Source organism: Lampetra fluviatilis, chromosome 8, assembly GCF_964198595.1.
Source record: "Lampetra fluviatilis chromosome 8, kcLamFluv1.1, whole genome shotgun sequence".
In the NCBI taxonomy this organism is placed as follows: domain Eukaryota; kingdom Metazoa; phylum Chordata; class Hyperoartia; order Petromyzontiformes; family Petromyzontidae; genus Lampetra; species Lampetra fluviatilis.
In genome coordinates, this window is record NC_136282.1 from 10,677,587 (window position 1) to 10,699,220 (window position 21,634).

Sequence of the window (21,634 nt, forward strand, 5' to 3'; positions counted from 1 at the left end):
ATGCTAATTCAATCACAATGTCTGCCAACGGAAGATGTACTTAAATCAAGGTTACACGGAGAAAATGAAATTAGAAAGCTGATCAAAAAACAACAACTCAAATACACACAAAGGGACTGCCTTTTTAAATGACATTATTTTTTTGTTGGTCACCACCAAGCTGTACAAAAAACATTACAAGTTCACAAAGTAATCCAAAGGAGAAAACAAAAATGTCAACATGATCCCTCTCCCAAATGACACTTTTATTGCAGCCCACACACACACAGCCCACACACAGCACACAGCACCACCAATGGGTGGAAGCACATCACAGCAGGCGGCTTTCGCTGTGTGCTTGCCCGTCTGTCTCGGGTGCTTGGCTTGGTTGGTGGTGGCGGTGGTTTGAGAGAGAGAGGAGGGTGATTTTAAAAAAACCTTCCCACGCTGCAGAGAGAGGTGGCGCAGTCTTAAGACTTGCAGGGAAAGGAAGGAGGAGGAGGAGAGGAGAGGGGGTGTTCGATGTTCGTCACGTGGCATTGCAGCAGCCACGTCATGCGGTAATCCAATTGACCAATCAACGCGGAGATGATGGGGAGTAATTGGATGATTATGTTTTATTCATCACGTTGGGGGTGGGATTGTGAGCGGGGACGAGAGCACGGGGGGGGAGGGAAGAGTGAAAGCAAAGCCGACGGTGTAGCACTGGGGCTTGAAGCGAGCGGGTGAGCCTGCCCGGACGGCCGGCCAGCGAGAAGCGCTGCGGGATTAGTGCGTCTCGTCGTCGTCCTCCTCCTCCTCGTTGGCGTCTGTGCGAAAGCATCGCAGCTGCTGCTGCTTGCTGTGGCTGGCCGAGCAACAACATCAACCCCCCCCCCCCCATCGGCCTTCGGAGATGCTGCGAGCGATTTAAGTCAACGAGCCCATGAGGATGACATAAAATAAAGAGAGGTGCTTTGTGGTGGTTGAGGGGGGGGGGGTGAAGAAGGAAAAACCCTCCACCCGTGGCTGTCTAAAAAGACTTTCTCGTTGGACAAGAGAAGGCTGTTTTATCAAGAAAAAGGAAAGAGCCAAGAAAAACCGGGCGCTTTGCGAAATACGCGTTCGCGCGCGTTTGCAGTATACCTGTGGACTGTTCCATTTATTATTTTCGTTTTTTTTTCTCCCCCGAAGAAATGAATGAAAATGCGTCAAAGAGCCTTGCTGTTGATTTTCATTTCGTCGCCGACTACGACGAAGTGAACGCGCTGTTCGCGAACTAAAGAGGAAAAGGTAGTGAAGGAATGAGTATTCAGAAGAAGAAGACGACGACGACAACGAAGAAGTGAAAAAAAAAAGAATTGCGCACCGCTGGGCCATTTAAACTTACCCCTGGGGATACAAACGTGCTCGCCCGCCACTCGCTAGCACACACCACCACCACCACAACAACACCACCACAACACCACCACCACCAACAACACCACCACCACCACCACGACAGCTTCGCAAACAACACTTCTGCCCCGGCTGCGGTCTCTTGCTCCGGCACTCATCCTCTGCGTGCTTGCGAGCGCACCGGGTTGGGGGGGGGGTGATGGGTGGCTGAGTGGTGGTGCTGGTGGTGGTCACAGCGAGCGCACGAGGGAAGGCGGAAGGACCCCGCGGGCGCACGGGGGGGGTTGGAACGGAGATCATCGGCGGCGGCAGTAGCAGCAGCGACTGCCAGGTGGTGACTTGCTGCTACGGTCCCCATCTGCTGCACAGCTCTTCTCGGACATTTGGAAGTTTAAATAACCAAAAAACCTTCTACCCCCCCCCCCCCGAGAGATATTGGGGGAGCTCCCCCACCGGACGACGAGCAAGAGGGTTTTTGGGGGGGGGAGTGATGGAAGCGAATGATTGAGAGCTCCACACACAACAAACTCTGCCTGGGAAGAGGCTCGCGGGCCGTGCCAGGGTTCGTTTCAACCGGACAAAGGGGAGGAGGAGGAGGGGGGCAGTGAAAAGACTTTTTTCGAGCGGCAAAAACAGCAATTGTTGTTCGTGCACCGTCGTCGAGAAAAAGAAACGAGGCATCGAGACAAAAAAATCGCCGCCGCTGCCGCCTCCTCAAATTCCGCAACGTGCAAAGTGACGGCGCTAACGAATGGAAGTCATCATCTTCAGAAAGGTACCGAACGCTGAAGTAGTTATTATTGTTGTTGCTGCTGCTGCTGTTACATCGTATTTCTGCATTCGGCACGGCGGTAACGCACGTAACGCACGCGCAATGGCTAAACCCTGATGTGTTTCTTTTGCTGGCTGATCTTTATGTCTTTCTCTCTCTGTCTGTGTGTGTGTCCCTCCTCTGTGCCTTGTTCTTTTGATCGCGAAGCTGCAGCTTGCGCCCGCCACACTCTCGGAGCAGCCTCCAAACGAAGGGGGCAGCAGCAGCAGCAGCCGCGCGAATGAAACGCGAATTTGGAATTACGCGAGCGAGCGAGAGAGAGATCAACCTCGCCAGAAATACCAAGAGCTACACTTAAACCCATCGCCGCTTGAATGAGAAGGAAAACGCAGTAAGTTTTATCGATACGGTTTTTTTTGTTCTTCATCTAAGAACGATTTTTTTTTGCGTGTGTAAAGTACATCCTCTGCGAATAAGAACAAACGACAAAGCATATTGAACAAACAAAAAAAGTACATCTATCCGAGGAATAACGTAAGGGGAACGTAGAAGACGCCAATAAACCCCTTGTTTTTGTGCGTGCGCGCAAGCTCATTTTGGCGAACACGGCACGGGGACCCCCCCCCCCCCCGTCATTCCTCGTGATGTAGAGAAAGAGCTGAGAGCAAGGACGCGCTCCTATGAAAAGGTTCCACACGCAGCCATTTTGCTGCAAAGAAAACCGCCCTGCCGTCAAAAGATGTGGTCGGTACGTGTTGGACTGACATAATAGCTGTCGCGTAATTTATTTGCCAAGTTTCGACGGACTGCGGCTAAAAAAAATAACCCACCCCATGGACCATACATATGCGGAGCAATGCATCTTTGTGGACGGCGAGTGGAAAGTTGTACAGCACTCTTCAATGCACACTGCAATGTACATAGATTTAAAAAATTATGAACGTTGTCGGCGAGCTTTTAGAATCTTCTCTTGCTGCTTTAATCAGTTGCATTAATGATGACGTCAGATTTGGAGATTCCAAGGCAAATATCCGAGCTCCGGTTGCCAACGTCTATCACGCAATCTGTGACTCTGCTGTGCCTCTTTGCCATGGTTGTGACTTTATTACCACCAGTCAAGGGGCAGACCTGTCCAGCTGTGTGCTCATGCACGCAGCAGTTCAACCGTGTCATCTGCTCCCGCAAGGGGCTGAATCAGGTGCCCAGTGGCATCTCCAACACGGCGAGGGTTCTGAACCTGCAGGAGAATAGCCTCAAGATGGTGCAAGCAGACAGCTTCAGAAATCTGCACAGGTTGGAGGTGCTGCAGTTGGCGCGCAATGCCATTCGGCAAGTGGAGGTGGGGGCTTTCAATGGGCTGACGAGCCTGACCACTCTGGAGCTTCTTGACAACAGGCTTACGGCCATTCCCAGCGGAGCCTTTGAATTCCTTTCAAAGCTGCGTGACCTGTGGCTAAGGAACAACCCCATCGAAGACATCTCGGCATATACATTCACCCGCATCCCGTCGTTGCAGCGGCTGGACCTGGGAGAGCTGACAAAGCTGCAGTTTATATCGAATGAAGCATTCGAGGGCCTCAGCAACCTGCGCTACCTGAACCTGGGCATGTGCAACCTGCGTGAAGTGCCGAAACTCTCTCCACTGGTAAGACTGGAGGAACTGGAACTCTCGGGGAACCGAATTGAGGTCCTGAGGCCAGGGTCTTTCCAGGGCCTCGCCAACCTCCGCAAGCTGTGGATCATGCACTCCGAGGTGCGACTGGTGGAGAGGAATGCGTTTGACGAGCTGCAGTCCCTGAAGGAGCTGAACTTGGCGCACAATAGCCTCATGTCTCTGCCACATGACTTGTTCAGCCCTTTACAGAAGCTGGAGCGGGTCCATCTGCACCACAACCCGTGGACGTGCGACTGCGACATTCTCTGGCTCAGCTGGTGGCTCAGGGAGAACGTACCCAACAACGCCACCTGCTGCGCACGCTGCGCCTTACCTGCGGACCGCAAGGCAATTAACCTTTGGGAGCTGGACTCCAGCAGATTTACTTGCTACCCTCCATTAATCGAGGTTCCTCCGTCAGACGTGAATATCAGCGAGGGAATGGCAGCCGAGCTGAGATGTCGAGCGCCATCATCTGCAAGTTCCGTGACGTGGATCACCCCAAACGGCACGTCAATGACGCATGGATCTTACAAAATTAGGATTTCTGTTTTGCACGACGGGACTTTGAATTTTACGAACGTTACTGTGCAAGACACGGGGATTTACACTTGTCTCGTGGCCAATTCTGTTGGCAACTCTACTGCTTCGGCAACATTGAATGTGACAGCACCGGACACGGGCACCAATGGATATACCTATTTCACCACCGTGACGGTTGAGACGAGCGAACCGACGCGCGGCGGTGTCAGGGACGGCAAGGGGTTCACGCACTCCCCGCGTTTGACCACCACGCCGTTTTCCCTGAACGGGCCGTCGGATGAGACCGCCGTGGGCACACGGCCAGCGGCCGTCTCGGTGAGCCCCGGGGACGAGGCGTCCACGGCAGGGCTCGACGAGGTCATGAAGACCACCAAGATAATCATCGGATGCTTCGTGGCCATCACGCTCATGGCGGCCGCCATGCTGGTCATCTTCTACAAGCTGCGCAAGCAGCACCACCGTCAGGGGCGGCACATGATCCAGGCACGTGCCATCGAAATCATCAACGTGGACGAGGACGTGGGGGCTGGCGCCAGCGGGACTCTGGGAGGTCGGCATACGCAGCAGCACAACCCGCACTACCTTCACCATGCCTCGCCGCTGGGCCTGGACCTTTCGCTGGGATCGCCCAAGCAGAAAAATCACGACGGGGTCATTAACCCCACAGGGCTCTACAGCACATACAAGCCCATGTACGGCTACAGCAACCACATGGGGACTCTCAACCACACGGCGGTCAACTCATTTCACCATTCCATACATGAACCTTTACTGATACGTACAAACTCGAAAGAGAATGTTCAGGAAACGCAAATATAATTGCAGTTTGGGACTAATGTATGTACGTATGTATGCGTGAAAGGACTGCGTGGGTTTTAATTGTGCAAAAACTCAAATATCTTGTAAAAGATTTATTTTATTCAAAGAAATATAAGGATGTGGTCACAATGTCCTGATAAGGTGGCCTATGTAAGATTAACTGGTCAATTTGCCAATTAAACCTCTGTTTTATATAAAAGTACAGTTCTTACAAGGTAAGTTAGTTATGAAACAGTTGTGGAGATATACATTGTTATTAGTTAATTTGGTGAAGTGATGTACGACTACTACACAACAATATGCGTCTTTTAAACATTTAAAAAAGACACAATTTGTAGCATTTGTCACATTACCAAAGTTTATTTTTATGTTGTCAGATCATCAAGCATCTATTCCATGTGAAGTTTGAATATTTACAAATGTAATTATGAACTGATTTGTAGTAGACATGCCAATAGAATTAAATAAAAAATTGATAGTTTTCAAACACTGATGACAGTCCTGTTTTAAGAGTGTTTTTACAAATGGAGAAAAAATATTTCTTCCAGGTTGATATAAACAGTATTTTACTTTACCACCTGTGATGGGAGGAAAAAAAGAGCTGCATTTCAGTTCTTCATTTATTTCATTTATGTATATCTTTAGTTCAATATGTGTACTAGGTAGCATCACTAATCTGCACACTGATAGAATCTGTTTTGATTTTGGGGAATGAGCTATTTATTGTGGCTGGTGTAACTGGACACGGAAACTGACATGACAGCCCACTTTTGAATCTGTTGTCGTGTGTTCTTTGGCATTCACGGAGGAAAACATATGACGCACTTCTTGATACTGTGCCCACGGAAAGGTATCGCAAGAAATGAGTCGAGGGCTTCTCTAATACTTCTAATGCATTGTCATAGAAAAGCCAACAAAAAGCTGCATTGCATATAAAAACAAATATTTAAAAGAATAATAAAATAAGAATGTTGCAGCCCATATGCCCCTGACAGTATTTTTGTGCCGGGAACAGTTTGTGATTTACTTTGCCCATTCCTGCAAAAAGCACACAACTTACACAAGATGCAGTACTGAATTTACAACCTGCTCTTTCATGGGGAAAAACAAATAACACTTTAATTTGAAGAGGTCGAATAGCAAAGGTGAGAAGGAAAAGAAAATGAAATGAATGGTTACTGCAAATGGCTATATTAGTGTTCCCCTTGTCTGGATGTAGTTATGCCATGCCACCTCGCGTCATACGCTTGGGCAGCGGGCATCGTGTTCGGATTGCGCACAACTCCTTTACGATCTTTAAAGGGATTGGTTAATGGGGCTAAAGAAATAAACACCATTGGAAAAATGAATGTAGACAGGAAAGGCATTAAGGAGCCCCTACAGGGGACAAAAGGTTGTTCCCAAAAGGTTTGTCAATCCTCTAATAGTGGACTATCGACCTTCAGAATAAGCAGCCAAAAAAAAGTCTTATCATTCGTTCTTGACAGGCAGCTGGCCCCCTCGGGCTCACCATCATTCTAAGCGCACCGGGGTGCTCACTATTGATTTAATTATGTTCACATTCTGTGCCGTGACTTTAACTGTCATCAACACGATAATTAAGACAAGCTCTGGGTGGCGAGGCACGCCTAATGATATCACACCTAAGACTCATTTTGCGGTGTACGGTGCTGTGACAATTTCATAAATCCTAAAGGGTGAAAAAAAACGATCCCGTAGGGTCTGAAAGTGAGGATTAACATTTCCGTGCAACAGCTGTTTGGCAGGAGAGCTAATTTTTCATAAACAAAAAAGGTTGACGAGGTTTGTGTAAGAAGGTGGCATTGGTGCGAGCTGCCTACCATTGGGCTTTTTATTTTCGCAAAGTGGAGCCTTCCCAATTGCAGCGAATACCGCTTCTCTTTTTGAGCAGGCGCAAAGGCCGCGTGTCAGAAGGCTGCCCACGCCACCCACCAGCCGTCGCGCTTTCACTTAGAGGCTCGTTGCAACAAAAGCGATTTTTTTCTTTCTCAGTCTTGGTCTGCTTGCTTTCAATTTAGTATGACTAGGTATACGCAATGACGTGACGTCACGGACTTCTGGTAAATTCTTTAAAGATGTAGATGTCCCAATAACGTAATGTAATTTTCTGTCTCCCAGTACTGGTTTTAAAAAAGGGAAAATTATTGAATTCATTTGTAAATATGTTCCAGCTAATAGGGTTTGTAAAAAAGAAAATAAACGTGAAAAATATACAACATCAGAAGGAACCGATTTAGAAAACGGATACTGTTGACAACACAGTACCAAATAAGCAGCTCTAGAATTTGGAAAGAAGCTCTTTTAGTTAAAATCGAATTATGAGTTTAAGACCCCAGGCAAATGTTCTTCAAAAATAATCTCTTACCTGATACAAAACCCAATCAGGTAATAATTCGTGGTTTGAACGTTTACACTGAACAACTAATGCAATGTATTTTGCCCAATGCAGGGCAATGTCGTAGAACTGCCAAACAGAATTGAAACCCTTGATGTTAATGGCCATCGATATATTTTAGCTGGCATCCGTCTGTCTTGAGAACTATTGATACCCCGCGAGTGTGGAAGAGGTTCAGTTACTCTGCGCAGTACTGTGGCGTACTCACAAGTCTTCGCCAGAGTGTAAGGTGCAGGTCCAGGGCATGAAGCTGGTTCATAAGCGGCACTGGAGTTACTATATATGAGACATATTTCTGAATTTAAAATGTACAACTTGAAAGACAATTAAAAATTATATGTACATAAACATATGCTAATGAACTGATATAAATTATGTTTATTACATTTATCCCAGAAAAATGAAAATGCGGTTTCTATAGCTTTTATAACATTTTTCAATGACAACCGATTGTTTTGTTCAAACATAAGCCTTGGTAAAAAAAAAATGGTTTGCCCTTTAATTAAAACCTATTTTTTGCCTACAAGTGCCATTACAATACACATTCCTAATTATGTTGCTATGCAAGTGAGCATGTTTGAATCGCAATTTTACATCAATAGCCCGCTGTCCTTTCGGCTCCACCAGCACACAATGTTGACTCTAATCTGCCTGCACAAAAGGCCCAGCTAGTTGTTTTTTTGAATTGCATAATACTGCGTGTTGGGGATTGAATTCGAATCAAATGCAACAATAATTATTATATAATTGGTCTTGCCAGTCTCACCTGATATGGGTGCTTTGCAGAAGAATGTGTTGCTATTTGCGCAGCTGGTAACTCTAACCACAATACTGCGGCAAATGCCTGATGGCATAACCTATAATTTTAAATGGCATGGCAGGTCCGTATTGAACGACCAAAACACCGCAAACCATTAAATATTCCACGTCAGTTGTACAAATATTAAATACTGCGACAAGATGAAAAATAAAAAGTCAGTCAGTAAATCAAGAAATCAACCAGATGAACATATATTGTTAGAATTAGGTAGGCAGCGAGCCCAGATATTCAACAGAGAGAATGATGGTCACATGAGCAATAAGGCGTAAAGCAATGTGCATTGACATTACTGCAATCTTAGAAACAGGTGCACACTAAAAAAAAAATGTTCCCAATTTTTCACGAATCAAATATGAGCAGGACCATAAAGGTCCACCACCTAGCCTACTGATTGCCTCTACAATTTCCTCTAGCATGGGTCATTACTTCCATTTGTTTCCTGACAACTAGTGCATACAAAACATAAACATACCATCGTTCATAAACAAAACCCCAGTAATTCAAACGCAGGTAGCTCGCTTTTCCCCTAATACTTATTAACCTTGTGGTGAATAGATGGAACCACACCAATGCTTATTTTTTGTGACAGACGTCTCTTGGATGCCTATTTTTACTAATAATTGCTTTCAAATTCAGCACTGAGCAAGCCCCTGGTTCTTATACGTTCCCTCATAGATAATACTGCCAGATGACGCCCGGGGTAATAGTAGGGTGTAGTTTTGAAAGGCTGTAGCTCAAACATAATGACAATGCGACACGTTGGCACTTTACATTCAAACCAAAGATACGCAGAACTATAACAAACGAATTTTAACACTTGACGTTTCTTTTAAGCAATCTTGCTGAACGTATATTGTACTTCTTAAGGACAATTAATTGGCACATTAGGAAATTAACCAAAATGTGTGTCCCTATTTCATTGCGGATATTGTCCGAATTCGGTGACACACCAATTAGCCAATAACTGGACAGTACACTGTACTATTTAAAGGACAGCCCAAGGAGGTGTTCCATACAATCCCCCACCTCCTCCCCTCCCACCTCCTCCCTTTCCCTATTCTCCTCTCCTTGCCTGAGGCATGTGTGCGTCACACAGCAGTCAAGATACCCAGGTGCCAGCCCCCTGCGAGGCGGGAACTGCCTTGGTATACATCAACGTTCCCGACCCGTGTATACCCCGTGTAACGGATATTCTACTGCACACACCACGCTACAAACTTACTATCTGCATCATCCATTGCTCTGCAACAAGCGCCTCACATTACCTCGCTGGTGCTCTGCAACTACAGCAGCAGCAGGTTAAGCTTCAAAGAAAACATGGAAACGCAATGTATCCAATGTCCATCAACACCTTGGAAGACGGTCCTTGGCCTCACAGCAATATGTCACAACCCCTGGCCCGCAGTATAAAACTAGGAATGTTCAGCTTTGAAGGCCTCAAGTGACAGGATGTCCTACAGCGACCTACCTTGAGACACAAATTATTTTTCGCCATATGAAGTGTTGTAACGTGGGATCATAGCAAAGGATTATAAGAGGGGACCGACATCCTGCGCTGCTGACAGCAAGAGCCCAAGCTCACACTGCGAAAACAATTGAAGCCAAAACAGCTTCAGTTTTATGAGAAGGAAAAAAAAATTTGGGAGCTACTTGAAAGCCAGATGCTTCCAAAAATAAGAAAATGGACAGCACTGGCATTTTAGTATCTTATTGCATCAGCAGGGCACTTCACTTATACCAGTTAACGTGTAGCAGAGTGGCTAGAATAAAAACGTGGATAAATGGATACACAGATGGTAATGGAAGGATTGATTCACGAATGGGAACAAACAGTCTAAAGTGTGGTCCTCAACTCACATTCCCACCACTTATGTCACAGGTGGAGAATATACAATCATACGGTGGAGATGGCTTCCCCTAAAGTGGTACTTATTTTAGACCCTTAATGGAATAAGGGCTGAGTCAACCTACGACTGGCATTCAACTGGCAACCTTCTGATTATAAGCCACATGATCTGACCACTCTGCCATCCAACTGGATGAAAATATGGTTGTAAATGGATGATATAAAGATGAGGGCATATACAAAGGAAACAAGGATCGGGTGAAAATGCAAAGATATACCAAAGAAATGCTGTTATTACGTATCACTAATTACCAAACGTTCACAATTAAATACAAAATGTTTAGTTGAAAACATTTAATTAATACTATAAATCTATCACAATACATGCTATTTTCATTGAAAAGCCAGTGTGTACAGAATGTCGAGAAATCATAAATATTTTCACGACCATTTAGACGCTGGCCTAAGTTATATATTCCCAAGGATACTCGACAAAACAAAATTGTGTACATCTACAACGGTAAGTGCAGCAGCCTTGCTGTGCAACATACAGTACTCGACGCACGTATACTGCACATCAGCTGGTGTGTCAGTCACACTTACGTTTGGTTGCATGCAGGTGCAAAAAGGTATATACGGCTGTACAGCCAAAGCTATGGTATCATTGTTAATGCGATTACCTTACGCGTAACGCGCGATAAATTGCGATGCGACTTTTTTTTGTTTAATCGCACTGCATGCACCACTTTGCATTACTGCCCGTCGTTAATGTCCACACGTTATTGATAAAGACAGCGCGAGGCACCCCCCCCCCCCCGCATTTCAAAACATTTTTTATTTCTAGCTCTGGACCAAATCCTGCTGCTATTTTTATACTGCAGAGAAGGCAGAAAAGACATTTTGTACCATCAACGAAAATACAGAGTTGACAGGAAGGAAGCAGAAGAGAAACAAAGTAACCCCTGGGGGCTCTATCCAAGCATGCTCTGGCTCCGGCTCATCTTTACAGTGGAGTACACCTTCAATAACACCACCACAAGCCAATGTGAACACACACTTACTCTGTGCACACCGTCTAGCACAGCAAAGATAATTTTCCCAATACTCGGCACGAGTTTTTAATACAGGCTGTACACAAGAAAGGAATGTTTCTCGTGGAAGGTGTGGAATAACGCAGAGATGAAACCAAATGGACGATGCCATCAAAAACCAGTGTGAATTTCTGAAATGTGAAGAGTGCTGTTATAACCATTGGCTGGGTTCATATAATGAATCAATAAAGGAAATATTTTATTTTATCAGTTTCTTTGGATCAACAAAAACGGCATGCTGTGTCATTTCTTTCCAGTTTTATAAATATTTGTATTAACAAATCAATATGATAAATATTTTAGTTCATACTCAAAAAAACAGTATATATGCTAATCCTTTAAACTTAAATTTATCGTGGCTTCATCCTTTAATGGACCCCTTTCTCCAATATTTTTTCCCCCTCAGTAAATCAATATTTTTGAAATGACCTTTCTCAGAACAAATGGTAATCCACAAGGTTTAAATAAGTGTCAAGATCCCAAAAGTGCGGGTATGCACCGCCAGCGACGGAATCCTCTGTGGTACTGTGGGGGCCTCAGTGCCTGGTAGTTAACCTTGGGAATGCCCTCCCTATTCAAAGACCAGGTCTGAACTTATCAGCACCGACAATTCCAATATAATTGTTGTTCATCACCCCAACGGCATCTGAGAAATGTCATGGATCAGGTAACAATGCCTGTGCAATTATGAAAAACACATTAATGTCTGAAAATAGTGATTAAAAGGCTGCATTAGCCGAAACAAATTTAATGGTTCGAAGCTTTGATTCAAGGTGTAAGCATCGTCCGAAAAATGTGAGGATTTATTTTCTAATTTTAACTTTTATTTATAATTAAAGGAAATAATACGCCGTGTGAGATTAATAAAACACAAGCTGTGAATTATTATATGAACATTGTATAGCCTCAGATGCCAAAATTAATACACTACCAAGCAGATACAAAGCAGTATTCAAACAGCCTAATTAAATTGAGCATATCTTCTGTTAAACTGCTCTGTTGAACATGATACAAGGTGCACAAAACGGAGCATGGGCTGGGGGGGGGGAGAAAGACAAAGAAAGAAGAGGACACAGCCAGAAGCAGCAGCGCAGAAAGGACAAGAAAACTGCCGAGCTCTGACGGGCCAAATTAGTGCAGCCTTCCCCTCACATGGCACTTTGCCACGGACAGCTTCCCCGCTGCACACTGCCTGCAAGTCACTCACATGGGGCCTTGTAAGCCAAGACTGGCCAATAGAGTCCAAGCTACAAATCAGCCTAGATTGGATGGCTATTTATTGGCAAGGCACATTGTAGAATTACCGTGGAAGCTCCTTTGCAGCTTTTAGCAATAGAAAGAATGCCAGAAAAGCAAATTACTGGAAGTACTATAACTGCTCACAAGTGCCAAAGAACTCTAACGTCAGCAAATGATTTACAACTATTCAAGTCTAACGGATTGCCTATTTGATTCTAGATTGTTTTTTATATAAATGGACAAACTGTGCAGCTTTAATACCAAGCAATGAATTGGAATAATGTTTGAAGCTTTCAACTGTTGCAGGTAGATGTGATTCATATTCCCTGGAGCTTCACTTCTTTGTTAATTGCCATACTTGTGCTGTGTATTGAGACTCCAGTTTCCATTGGTTTTACTGCCTCCCTCTGTGCAAGCTTTGCAAGTATTCCCTCACCAGTCGAACATCTTTGGAAGAAGGTTTTCCTTTTCAGATTCCCCAGTGTCTACTTAATCAGCGTAGATAACTGAGCATATGTCCAAGATATTTATTTGTGCCCAATATGAGAAAAGAACCCAAGTATTCCCACAAGATATTACTCATTCCATTTGTTGCTATGCGTTAAAAACGATATTGCACATACGCCTCATCGTGTCTCGAGACTTTTCAGGAGGATTCTGCAAACGTTTTTCGCAGTGGGAAATTATTGCTTTCATCACCCAGTTAAGTTAGTTGTTTCCCAATTCAAGTAATTAGAATATTTTTTTCGGATGTGGACCATGATGCCGGCACAATGGTTACTCTTTTTCGAATTATATCACGGGCTCTTGAACGTCAACTGTGGCCAACCTGCAGTATTAACCAGGGTGGCCAACCAGACTCATAAACCACAACCTGCTGAACCAGCGGCGAATGCACTACTTCCGGACCATGTCACCGCCCCAAGACAATGCACCTCTCCTTAAAACAAAGTAATGACATCGTTCAAATCCCTGATATTTAACCCTGGTTCATTGTGGTTGACAAATGGCTCCACTTTTTTTACGTCAACAAAATTAAGAGCCTCACTAGCATCTCACATTCTGCTCTGCAAACTCCAACATGTTTATGCAGTACAGTACAACAATGGTGTATCCATGTCTCTGGGGGCGACTTGTGTGGTCAGATGTGTGAATATCTGGAGAAAATGTAATTACACCGTGCACAAATAGGTAATGAGACAAAACTAAGCACAAACTGCTTTAAACATTCTTTAGTGTACTTTATAAGTAAGCGAATATATGTGAGATTAAGAACACCTTACATATTTGTGAAAAGGTTCGTTTGTAAACACCTTTAGGAAAATGACAGTTACGCCATGCACATACTTCCTACGCTGGGTGCGGGCGGTTAATTGGGCACTGGGTGATGGTTGGATGTGCAACGCTGTACTTAAATATACGTAATATTTAACATTGCATCAAAGTTTCACACTTAAATGCATACATACATACATTCGCAAGCTTTATTTATACCCAGGTCAGAGCCCATTGCGGTAAAAAAGTATATTTTTCAAGATGGACGTAGTATACGATGCCCTCTGGACACATGCATGGAAGTGATTTAAGTGTATTCACTAGGGGAGGTAGGACAGTCTCCCGCTGGAAAAAGTCTAGTCGCTCAGACACGCCCCATCCCTAGCCCTTGACCCCACAACTGACAAACGGGGAGATTTTAAGTGCTGTGTTTGCCACCGCTAAGATTGTGGATTACATTACGTAACCCCACAGAATCCCCACATGATGGAATTCTCTGCCAAAGAAATCTGCACTGACAGTTGGGAATGATAAAGCTTGGACGGGTGTTATTATATGGTGCTTTTATGCACTTTTTCTCATAGTTCTGAAAGAATAAACAAATAAATTCACTGCACTGAAGCTAATAATGGATTCTGATGCAACATTTTTCAAACAATCTATTTTTCCACAAAGTTGCGGACTACTCTGCCCTCCCTAGGTAATTTATGTCACTCGTATTCCCCCTGGCGGCCTTGCAACCTATGAAATATGGGCCTTCCCTGTCTTTCAGCCTGTCTATTTAGTTGCTATATTTCTGGAGGCATGTACAGACACCCACATCAACAGCTGCCCATTTTCTAGTCCATGTCCCTATTGTTAAGTTAATTAAAAATCCACCTTTCCGAGGTCTTTTCAGGGTAATGAAGTGTGTTCTTAAAATAACGAACCAAGCCCCCAATTTGTGCTGCAGTGGACATGAATTTACAGCGATGGGATTTCACGGTAGCAAAAAATAAAGCACAATAAAAAAAGAGACTGAAATCAAATATTTTTACAGTCCACACATTTCACTGCCATGAGAGCTCCACTATAAACTGGCCTTTGGGGTCAGTTATTTATATCAATCAGTACGAGTGCCAGGATAGAAAAAGTATAGTTGAGGCATCACATTTTTTTGAGAGCGCTGCATATGTCCACACGTCAGTTTACCCACAAAAATTCACAGTGGATACCTTCATACCAGCTACAGCATAGACACGTTCAAAGTTATTGTAATATCTCAAGAATGTGCATGCACAGCTCTTTGTCAATCAACTGCTGGAGAAAGGCCTCCCACACCATGTGGCTCATGAAGTTATTTGATCATACTTCACCACGTCAGTCATCGCACACATCTGTATTGGTGGATGTGGGGCGCAACGACGCAAGGTCATAGAATGTGTGGTGCAAAGTTTCTTCACGATGCGCCACACTAACTCTGCCACTTACAACCTCCAGTATTTGTGCATGGTGGTCACGCATCCAAGTACTATCTAGCCTCAATCAACTCAAACAGCTGATGCAACTGTGTGCTTTCGGTGTGATTTGGTCACGTGGACATATAAACAAGAGCTGTACACATGAATGACAATTCATTTAATTACCTTTGTTAATCTACTACAGTATGAAGGCTGCCCCAAATGCCCCATCTGTAATGGAAGTTTTTTCCCTTACCATAATTTCCATGCAGGTTGGTAAAGGAGGTGGGCCCAGGACCAGGACCAATTCGTATATCATGAACCTCCGATGATAGCTGTGCCTGGGAATCTGATTCAGGTGGCAGGGTTTGCAGTCCAATGCGCTCACCACTGTGCCACTACTGTCTCCCACCTATACGTTAATATATAATTCTCTTTTTTTCGTGGCCAAAATGTCAATTGTACCTATGGAAGTTGATAGGAGTTTACATAGCGTAATGTGAGCCATTAATAAGTACTCTGCAGCAATTTATTAAGTGACCGCATGAGAATAATAGATTTATATAACCGAACGTTATTTTTCATGTAAAATGATAGTTCAAAGCTAGGTGCAGAAATATGAAGACAAATATTTTAGGTCATGAGGTTGCCAAGTAACCTCTATACATGATCATAAGCATTTATTGTTGCTTCATAATTTCATGAGCAAGACACAAAAATCCTGCGGAGGGAGCTGGTTGCTCGGTCAATGGCCAGGGTCAACGGCGGCGTGGTGTATTCCGCAAATATGCCCGACTGTGAGGGCGGGCACAAGCCGGCGTGAGTAGGTTAAACGTTGAGTTTTATAAGAGCACCACGGGGTGACCAGCCCCTCCCCACCCAGCCCCACCCCCCACCCAGCCCCTCCCCACCCAGCCCCTCCCTGCACGACGGACACAATAATCCCCTGTGGACTGGTTTAACCAGGAGGTTCCTACCAGTGCCAGAGCTGTGTAGTACATCTACTTTGAAGGCGACAGTAATACGCAAAGAATGCAGTGAGATTTACAATTGTGGTAACAATACCCCAAAAAAATGTTTGAGTGACGTATGTCAAGCATTGTGCATCTAAAAAGCAGTGTGAGATAACGGATTGGTACAAAAGTGATATCTTGACAGTGCAAATGTGTGATGCTGAAATTCCATTACATGTGCAATATACAGCCTTTTAACCAGATCCCAAAAAAATTTGCTGAAACATTTTTTTCTTAACAATACGGTTATAATACTTGTACACGTCAAGCCACCGTGACCACAAATATATGACAAGGTCTGATAAAGATTTTTTTCCAGCAGGCATCAAAAATAAGTGCTCGATTCCAAACATGTGGTGACAAAATTGTTATCTCCACAGATGAATGTCTATCTATGATGCCCGTGCATTAGTTTGCGAGGCTAGTCCAAGTTCTTCCACTTCTACGACTCTTCAAAACTTTTAATATGCTTATCTGCCGTTGGCCATATGTTTGTGTGAGAAATTGTAGGCTGTTGTAAACTAGAAACCCAACGAATCTGCCTGACTTTGAGTATTACGAATTTAAATAATGTTTTAAATCTTCACACATGGTTCAAATTGTTTTTATCACACGGGAGAATATGTACGCTTAAAAACTAAATATATTTGTTGGCACATACTGTCGTTTTGGATTTGTTTAGTTTTGCTCAGTTAGACTTTGAAACAGGAAATACAGGCAGGTGCTCCTGAAGTTTAAAATCCAGTTTGCCTCACTTGAAAGGGTGAGGATTAAAGAGAGAAATAGAAACTATATTGACATGGCAGTGACCAAGAACTTAAAAACGTAACAAAGGCTGCACACATAAAAAATGTTAATAGTCAAAAACGAAATTTACCCTTCAAAATATGCAAACCATCATACACAAACAAAGTCGAGTTATTGGCATTACCATCATCAGCCAATGTCTAACACTATCACCATTACTCATGGTTTTGTGATGCCACAATCCACCTCACTCCGGCACTTGACCTGATGTCATAACTCCCATGTTCACGGTGGTTGTCTTCTTTGGCACTTCCTCACCTTTGGCTGCCACTCTTTCATCAATCTGTTTCCCTGGCCATCATCCATTCCAGAAATGTGTCCTGCCCAATCCTATTTACTTCCTCAACAGTGAAGACGATGTCTATAATTAGCGTTTGTTCCCTGATCCATGCATTCCTTTTTCTGTCTCTCCGAGTAATCCCCTGTAGAGCCCTATGATTTTTTTGTCAGCTTTTGTTCCATTTTCTTTGCCAATTTCCATGTTTTTTCGAAGACACTTATCATTGCAAGTAATATTTAATAATTGAAAAATAACAATTTTCAGGCATGGTGAGTGGGTTGTCTTTCATGATCAAAATTCAGTTTTACAAAATCACTTAATTCTGCCTAATTATTTCATAACTTTGATCTTTATTTGCTTAAGTATACATATTCTGTCGTGGTTTTCCAGTTGATTTCCTCCAACAAAATTTTGGCAAAATAAGTATTGGCATAATGTTATTTTATTACGATGTGCTTATGAAATGGCTTCAGTTATTCTCAGTGGGTCTCACTGCTAGGTCTCGTTCTGAACATTTTTATCAGCAGATGTGATTTTTGTCAGTCAAATGCCACTGTTACCTGTGCAATAAGTCTTATTGAGTAACATAGGTGAATTTACATAAAGGCCCAGTTAATTCAGACCAAAGAGCTTGAATAACAGAACCTATTTTCAGGTCAAGAGCAAGTTGCTTCATAATGTATGATGCAGGGCATAAAAATCTAGCACATGCCAGCAGACAGGCAATGAAAAAAAATCATAATCGCATTTTTCAGAAACAGATGGGTATCATGATGTCACGAACACCTGCTACCATGCCACCCGGTCACGGGCAAATTTTTACTTAAACTCCACCAGATTTCAAAGCTCTTACCTCCCTTCAGGTCACGTAACTGCATGGCAACTGAAACCGTCATAGGTTCGTATACTACTAAAAGCAAATTTTTATTAAATGGAGGTTTTATTTAACGTGGGGTGTTATGCAATTTAAAAAAATCTCCTACATTAGTATTGCAATCATGGTTGATCAGACTTTTTTTTATTTCACTTCAGCCGACTTGGACACAATTAAATAAAATACAGTGACCTAAGGGATTAAGATACAACATATTCCCATGGAAGAAGGCTTCAAGTAATTAATCTCATTTGGCTGTATAAAGCAAAGAGTGACATTTTTCAATTAAGTAAAAGGTATACAAATATATTGTTATTTGAATTCTCCAAATTGCAGTGGTTCAAAATAGGTAACCACATGTATACAGATGTCCAGCTCTTGCTAGGTAAACAATTTCATCCATTAATTTTCCTAAACAGCAGTTGACCTTTTAGGTGAAGATACCCTTGCTCAAGTCGAGTTGTATCAGAGTTCATAACATTTGCAGATCAGTTAGAACCTCAGATTTACATTTCATATGAAAAATGTTAACTTTCCCAGCAGAGAATCCTGAATCCCAGCCTCGACAGAAAAATACTCCCTATTTAAGCTGCTAATGCAACTCACCCACAGCGACCTGATATTTCTTTGGTGCTCACCCATGCAAGTAATTATCTGGCTCGACACTGCTTAGCTTCTGAGCTATGATGAGATTGTGTTACAAGGTGATTTACATCTTTAATAATTACATCTTTCAACATTACAACTCCTGGACAGAGATTTCACATGTTTGTGCTTACATTCCCAAAAGGTCAAACGTGAGGAGAAATTTGAAAATGCACAATCAATTATATATTTGCACAAAAGCTGCAGATATATGGAACAGTACAATTTAATTGTTAAATATTTTTTTTTACAAAAATGTTACTTCGTCAATTATGCACTTTTATCATATATTTCTCGGTGTAGAGAACATGTTCATGAGGAAACATTACAAATGATATTTGCATTCAAATGTATTCAATATGTTTCAATAACATTGATTTGCATATAATGCAAAGCATGTAATTCATGCAAATTTAAACATTTACATCGGGCATATGACACAGGGCTAAGTGGCATGAACGTCTTTGTTTTTTTTATATAAAATCTACAATGTGTCTCTGTAAACCGACTCGAAATGTCACCACCTTTGGATACCGCAAGCCTAGGAAAAGGCCAATTAATTCAGCTCTTGTTTAACACGCCAGAGTATGTGCTGATACAGGGTAAATTAAGAGGCACTTTTGTAGCCTAATAATTTATGAAGCCGCTGCTACCGCTGACAAAATTTAAAACAAGCCTGTGAATTACGCTGTTACGTTTTTTTGTGACGGTCACCTGAAGCCGTCTTAATCCTCCACTTTTGCCCTCTTTAGTCAACAATCTGCATGACCATCTGCAGGTAGAATTTACTACGACAGAAATGATAAATTACTTTTTAGCACCAATACACAACTGCAACTTAACAAAGCGGCCCACTGTTGCCCTCAAAGAGCTGATCTCATCTTGGCCGTGGTCATTTGCAGTCTGACCTTGCTCAGTTTATTAGTCTGCTTGAGCCAGTTTTTCATCGTTGTTCAAGCCATGTTTTACCATCCCAATTTTTCCTAGTGAAAATCAATGAGCTGTCCAAATACGACACATTTTGCTTCCTGTGCAGCCTTCGAAATGAAAAAAATAATCAGATGTGATGTTCTTGCAGGATTAAAAAAAGGGTTGTACACTAAACAACAAACACATTCATTATCAGAAAATGAGTCTCTTGCAATATTGCAGCAAAAAACAATCAATTAACATTTTCAAAAAGTGACAATTAGTATAAAGATGTCAATAATTGTAATGAAAATAAATAAATAATTTTGCCTATATAAAAAATGTCGGCATTAAACTAATTGATCTACCTGTGATAAATTCACTAGCAGCCATGATGAATCCACTCCTACATGAAGGCCACCCCCCATTATCACCATCCCCCTTTCCAAGGTTTTGGCGATGCCCTAATCCATCCCCGCTCCTGCCCACGAGCAAATCTGATCACTCCATCTCTGTAGTGGTCGCTCTCTCAGGGTTCCATCAGCCACCATCCCTTCTAACAATGTGTCCTGCAAAAGCCCACTCGCCCTTCTTAAGTCAGCATTGTATCCCTAAATTGTATTTGTTCTCTGATCCACGATTTCCTCTTTCCATCTCTCGTGTAATTCAAGGCATACTTCTCTCCACACTTCTTAGTATACTTTTCAGTATTTGCTCCATTATCAACGTCCATGTTTCTGATCTATGTCACAGCAGGCAATATGCATCGGGTGACAACTGTCCTCCTCAGGCAGATTGTTACGGTAACTTTCATCATTAAACTCCATTTTACAAAATCACTCCAACCTGTTCTCACTTCTTCAGGTGAGGTCTTCCAATGAATTCCTGCATACATTTTAGTTGGTTCTTGTAACTAGAGTTAGAAAATCTGGAATGGGTAATGCTTTCTCTATTATGTTTACCTCTTTTGATTATGCAATCCAGTGTTTTGAAAAATATCTTCTTTCACTGAATTTCCCTGGTAAAAGCCTATCTCTCTGCAACACTTCTCTTCCAATTTGTATTTTATTTTATACAATCTCAGTGTAGCTGTTCCATCTTTGAGTGATTTTGATAATATCTATATAATATAATTTTCATTCAGGCCTTAGGTTTTAAGAGTATGAATGACTACATCAGTTTCTACTGAATCATATGTCACCATCTTCTACACTCGGCGTAATGATGATATAATGTCATTTAATATTAAGTTGTCTATCAATCAAATTCTAGAAAAAAAGACAAATGGAAGATTAGTTCCATTAATTAGTCGGAGGAAAATGCATTTTGCACAGTACACGTTTTCAAATCCTTTATATTTTTACTTGAGCGTATAATGTGCATTAATTACATTAAACTAAAAATACATCAGAATGTTCTCTTAAAAAATTATCACATTCCTCACTACAAATTTGGCTGGAACATCATTATATATATGCTTCTCTTTATATATATATAAAATGTCAAGGTAACGGAGGTTTCTATTTCCAGCAGGAAGCATCTCGTTCTGAAGTATAAGTCCAGTTCCACCCATTATTCGTTCTTTCCTTAATATCAGCCACGAAACACACAGTGCATCTTGAATAATCTCCATGTTCCCTGTAGAAACCGTCCTAATGAAGCACTATAAACTGCAAAGAAAACGTCCCCAGAGTGCTCACACCGGCTGATGCTGCAACACTGTCAGGACTTCCACTGAATGCATTGCTCCAATCGTACAGATTAGGGGGGGGGAGTGAGATAACGGAAATGCTGCTCGCATCTCCCCGTGTCATAGTTGCGCGGAGTATACACGCT

The 21,634-nt window shown here is 42.7% G+C and overlaps 2 protein-coding genes across 2 annotated transcripts in view; one reads left to right on the plus strand and one right to left on the minus strand.

Moving 5' to 3' along the window:
• The window catches only part of SND1 (staphylococcal nuclease and tudor domain containing 1), a 219,741-nt gene that overhangs the window by 54,391 nt on the left and 143,716 nt on the right, over positions 1 to 21,634 (minus strand). The window lies entirely within an intron of this gene.
• Positions 1,349 to 6,964, plus strand: LOC144933860 (leucine-rich repeat-containing protein 4C-like). The gene is made up of 2 exons (XM_078859093.1): positions 1,349 to 2,131; positions 2,336 to 6,964. The coding sequence occupies exon 2, from the start codon at positions 3,123 to 3,125 to the stop codon at positions 5,142 to 5,144; it is 2,022 nt and encodes a 673-aa protein (XP_078715219.1). The 5' UTR covers positions 1,349 to 2,131; positions 2,336 to 3,122; the 3' UTR covers positions 5,145 to 6,964.

What these genes read in the sequence shown, in the direction of transcription:
- LOC144933860 (XM_078859093.1), top strand. Translation starts at nt 3,123, where the DNA reads ATGATGACGTCAGATTTGGAGATTCCAAGGCAAATATCCGAGCTCCGG.